At 54.6% G+C, this 4,588-nt stretch overlaps 1 protein-coding gene across 2 annotated transcripts in view; it reads left to right on the top strand.

Moving 5' to 3' along the window:
• Positions 1-4,588, top strand: part of ACO2 (aconitase 2, mitochondrial) — a 41,410-nt gene that overhangs the window by 28,597 nt on the left and 8,225 nt on the right. For both annotated transcript variants that reach the window (XM_005871362.1, XM_014543834.1), the window contains exons 5-7: positions 1,684-1,842; positions 2,067-2,217; positions 3,729-3,833. In XM_005871362.1, the coding sequence (XP_005871424.1) occupies positions 1,684-1,842; positions 2,067-2,217; positions 3,729-3,833 (415 nt within the window). The remainder of the gene's footprint in view (positions 1-1,683; positions 1,843-2,066; positions 2,218-3,728; positions 3,834-4,588) is intronic.

The raw sequence follows: 4,588 nt of genomic DNA, 5'->3' as shown, positions 1-4,588 counted from the left end.
CCCCAGCCCGGTGCCCAGCATTGGCGCCCTCTTGTGGGACCCCTTCACAGTGACCCCAGTGTGTGCCAAGTGCTTTCCCCACCGACTTTGTGCCCTGGGGGTGGGGACAGGGACGGTGGCTTATTTCTTCCTCTGGTCTCGCAGCCAGGTCAGTACAGAATAGGTCCTCAGTGTATGTGTGTGTTGTATGGACAGATGGTTGAACTTCCAGCTTTATGTTCTAGATGTTAGTTCAGCCTAAAATACACTTCTCCCACCGTCACCCCTACCCCCATTCACCCAGCCATATCCAGCTGACCACCAAGGTCACCGTCATAACCAGCGTCTTTGTGACACTTTCTGTAGTCCATGGGTCTGCACTAGCCTCTCCCTTCTGGGCGTGGGCCACACTTGTGGTCTACATCCTGTGGGCACACTGACTTCTGTGTGCTGGTCTTCACGGATCAGTCTTTGTACATGACTGAGGCAAGGAGGGCCAGAGAAATGAAACAGTTAACCAGAGTTCTTGCCATCAGTTGTTTTTTGTGAGAGATTTCCTCTATGCTGGCCTGTCCTCCCGGCCTGCTGTCATCTTGGGAAGGGGCCAGACCTTCCAACTCTGTGTTCCTAAGAGGAGGGCTCCCCGTACCTTGCTGAGTCTGCCAGGCAGGTGCCTGGCCGGAGCAGAGGCCCTGGGGTTTCTGTGATGTTGCAGGGAGCCTGCCCACCACTTGGTCGGTCCTGACAGCTCATAGAGCCGTTCACATCTCTGATCTCATTGGTCCTTCCCAACACCCATATACCCATATGTGTGTGGGGGGAATCATTCCATCTGACGGATGAGCAACAGAAACTCAGATAAAGGATCTTGCTGCAAATAATAAGTAAATGCATCTCCCAGGCACTATTACAGTTTAATGTACATAATCTCACTGAGCCATCACAGTGATGCATGAGGTAAGCACTGTTGTTTGCCTGTTTTTATTTATTTGTTTTTTAAAAAATATTTTTATTGATTTCAGAGAGGAAGGGAGAGGGAGAGAGAGAAACATCAATGATGAGAGAAAATCATTGATTGGCTGCCTCCTGCACGCCACCTACTGGGGATCAAGCCTGCAACCCGGGCATGTGCCCTTGACCGGAATCGAACCCGGGACCCTTCAGTTCACAGGCTGACGCTCTATCCACTGAGCCAATCCGGCTCGGGCTGCCTGGTTTTACAGATGAGGAAACTGAGGTGCAGGGAAGCACTTACAAACCCAAGTCATACAGCCAGGAACTGTCGGAGCAATTCATGAGCCCAGGCCACCTGTCTCCCACGTCTCTGGCTCTTCCGGGACCCACCGGAGGGACCCTCCCTGGAGGAGGGCCTGGGAGGCCCCAGCCCAGTCTCAGTTTTACAGACCCCTTTGGGGCCCACCTCCATTCTCTGCTGAAGGCTTTTTAAAAAGTATAGTTTCTGATTTCAGAGAGGAAAGGAGGGGGGGAGAGAGGTAAAAACATCAGTGATGAGAGAGAATCATTGATCAGTTGTCTCCTTCACACCCCCTACTAGGGATTGAGCCTGCAACCCGGGCATGTGTCCTGACCAGGAATCGAACTGTGACCTCCTGGTCCATAGGTCGACGCTCAACCACTGAGCCACACTAGCGGGGCTGAAGGCTTTTAAAGCTTAAGATCTTGGTTTCTTGAGATCTTTTTCAGATCATTCTGGAAAACTATGCATATCCTGGGGCTCTTCTGATTGGCACTGATTCCCATACCCCCAATGGCGGTGGCCTGGGGGCCATCTGCATTGGAGTCGGGGGTGCTGATGCAGTGGACGTCATGGCTGGGATTCCCTGGGAGCTGAAGTGCCCCAAGGTGAGGAGTCGGGAAGGGCTCGCTCCGGGTGGCTGTGGAGGGGTGGTTGCTGAGGATGCATGGGATATGTGGAACCCACAAAGGATGAGTGAGTAGGTCAGCCTCCCACCTCTTTGGAAAGGAGGCAGGGAGAAATAAGCAGAAACGGGAAATCCAGCAGGTGGATTCCTGGTTGGCACATGGCACACAGGACCTGTAATTGCTGTCTTGTCCCATCTATTCAGGTGATTGGTGTGAAGCTGACGGGCTCACTCTCCGGTTGGACCTCACCCAAAGATGTGATCTTAAAGGTGGCAGGAATCCTCACAGTGAAAGGCGGCACGGGGGCTATCGTGGAGTACCATGGACCTGGCGTAGAGTCCATCTCCTGCACTGGTGAGGAAGGCGCCACGTGAAGTGGCCGCAGCCTGCGTTGGGCCTAATGGGACCTGTAGTTGAGCCGTAGGAGCAGTGAATGGCGTTCCACGGAGAATCTGTCCAGTCAGTTTGGGGACTTGGGGTGTGGACACTTACAGGCAGAGGGAGATGGTTAGTCCAGGTCCCTCATTAAGCGGGAGGAGATGGAGGCCCCTCAGGAGGGCAGGGCACTTCCCTTTGGCCACACAGAATTGGGGGCTGAGCCAGCTTCTGCTGCAAGGCTCCAGCCATGGCACTGGGGCTCCTTGGGTGATGCAGAGGATGACCCAGAGAGGACGGAGGTAGGTGGTGGGGGGACTGGGGAGCCAGAGCCAGGGCTTCACCTACTCTTACCCCTTCCCACATCTTCTCTTGGCTGGAGTTGGAGCCTCACTCACTTCCCTTGGATTAGGAGGAGCCGGGCCCTTCCTGCTCGTCACTCCTGATGACCTGGCCTCCATGCCTGAGCCTTCAGAAATCCAGGGAGAGACTTGGACCAGGCCTGAGAGATGGTCCAGTCCAGGCGCCCCTGGTGCCTGTCTCAGGGCCACAGAGCTCTGTCCAGCTGGCCCTGAACCTGCCCATGTTGGGGGCGGGGCCACTCTCACAGGTTGACCTTCCTGCTATTGACAGATCAGTTAGGAAGTCAACAACAAACCCAGACCTATGTCCCAGTGGCCTTATGAGGCCAGTATTTTGACAGCAGTCAGGACCTCTGTAAGCCTTGCCAGTTACTCTTTTATTTATTTTTATTTTTTTATTGATTGCAGGGAGGAAGGGAGAGGCAGGGAGAGAAAGATAGAAACATCAGTGATGAAAAAGAATCATTGATTGGCGGCCTCCTGCACACCCCATCTGGGAATCAAGCCTGCAACTGGGCTTGTCCCCTGACTGGGAATCAAACCGTGACCTCCTAGTTCATAGGTCGACACTTAACCACTGAGCCGTACTGGCCAGGCAACCTTGCCAGTTCTGTGTGGGACTCTGTGGTCCAACCAGTGGATATTGTTCCAGTCTTACTGCTAGAAAGCCGGGAGCCAGCAACATTTCCACATAGCACCATGGTGTGGCTAAAAGACGGCGGGCAGACCTAGACTTGAATGTTGCCCTTGCATTTGCTTTATGGCATGACCTGGGACCTCTGAGCCAGTTCCCTTACCTGCAAAGTAGACACCGTTGCAACAGGCATTCGGGCCAGGTCAGCCTTCAGTACATTGGCTGCTACTCTGCTGAGCAGGACAGCCAGTCCAGAACTAGAACTCGGCCTGTAGGGGCTGAATCTTGTGTTCTCTTCACTCTACCCAGTGGCTTCTCTGAGCCCAAAAACTGAGCTCTGGCCCCCATGGCCTCTCTTCACTGGCCCTGGGTTTAACCGGGGCCACTAGGTGGCCGTGTGAGCGAGGGAGGAAGGGCTGCCCACTCCCTGGTGTGAGGGTGGTGAGCACACCTAGCAGGTGTGTGGGACCCACACGAGGGCTCTCTCTCCTCAGGCATGGCGACCATCTGCAACATGGGCGCAGAAATCGGGGCCACAACGTCGGTGTTCCCTTACAACCACAGAATGAAGACTTACCTGAACAAGACAGGCCGGGCAGGTGAGCCGGCAGGGGCAGGGTGGTGGGGGCAGAATAGTCATCAGCTACACCCTTCCCTTTAGGACAGGGCTCCTAAACCCGGCGTCTCCGGACTGGCTTCAGGGGCTCTGAAGAGCCCCTCAAAGTGTTTGCAGTTATGTGTGTGCTCTTGGTTCGGAGTTGGGTGTCTAGTTCTCACCCGCTTCTCAAAGGGCCTCAGGTGCTCAATGTTGAATCTTCTTGGCCTGGCCCTGGTGCCCCCTGCGAGAAGCTCTGGAAATGGCATGGATCTGGTTGTGTTTGTAATTCCTGCCTTAACAAGGGGAGGAGGAAAAGCATTTGTTAACAAGAACCACTTTCCCAGCCTCCCTCACAGCTTCCCTGAGCTTCTAGTTTGGCATCTCTAGCCTCAGTAGGGCGGTGAGCGAGGGTGCTTGGTGGAGCCAGAGGCCAGGGCGCTGAGGGGAGAGCGAGTCTGTTCGCTTCTGAACTCTGAGCACATGGAGTCACTCCTGGAAGGCCCTCCCCTCCTGTCCATTACCAAGTAACTTCTTCAAAACTCAGCACTTCTCATCTCCAGGCAGCCTTCCCTGATCTCAGGCGGCTTCTCCTGTGTGCCCATGTTCCTGTGTCTGTCAGCGTATTGTCACGCTGGCTCACTGACACTAGACAAGCTCCTCGAGGTCAGGGACAGCGTCCTATGCTGCTTGTTTTGTTTCTTTGTTTGCCATCAGTGCCCAGGGCCCAGTGTTTGGCAGGTGCAGGGTGATTGTGGC

Source organism: Myotis brandtii, unplaced genomic scaffold (genome assembly GCF_000412655.1).
Source record: "Myotis brandtii unplaced genomic scaffold, ASM41265v1 scaffold339, whole genome shotgun sequence".
NCBI lineage: Eukaryota > Metazoa > Chordata > Mammalia > Chiroptera > Vespertilionidae > Myotis > Myotis brandtii.
The sequence above is the reverse complement of the archived record's forward strand: the minus strand, read 5'-3'. Positions and strand labels throughout refer to the sequence as shown.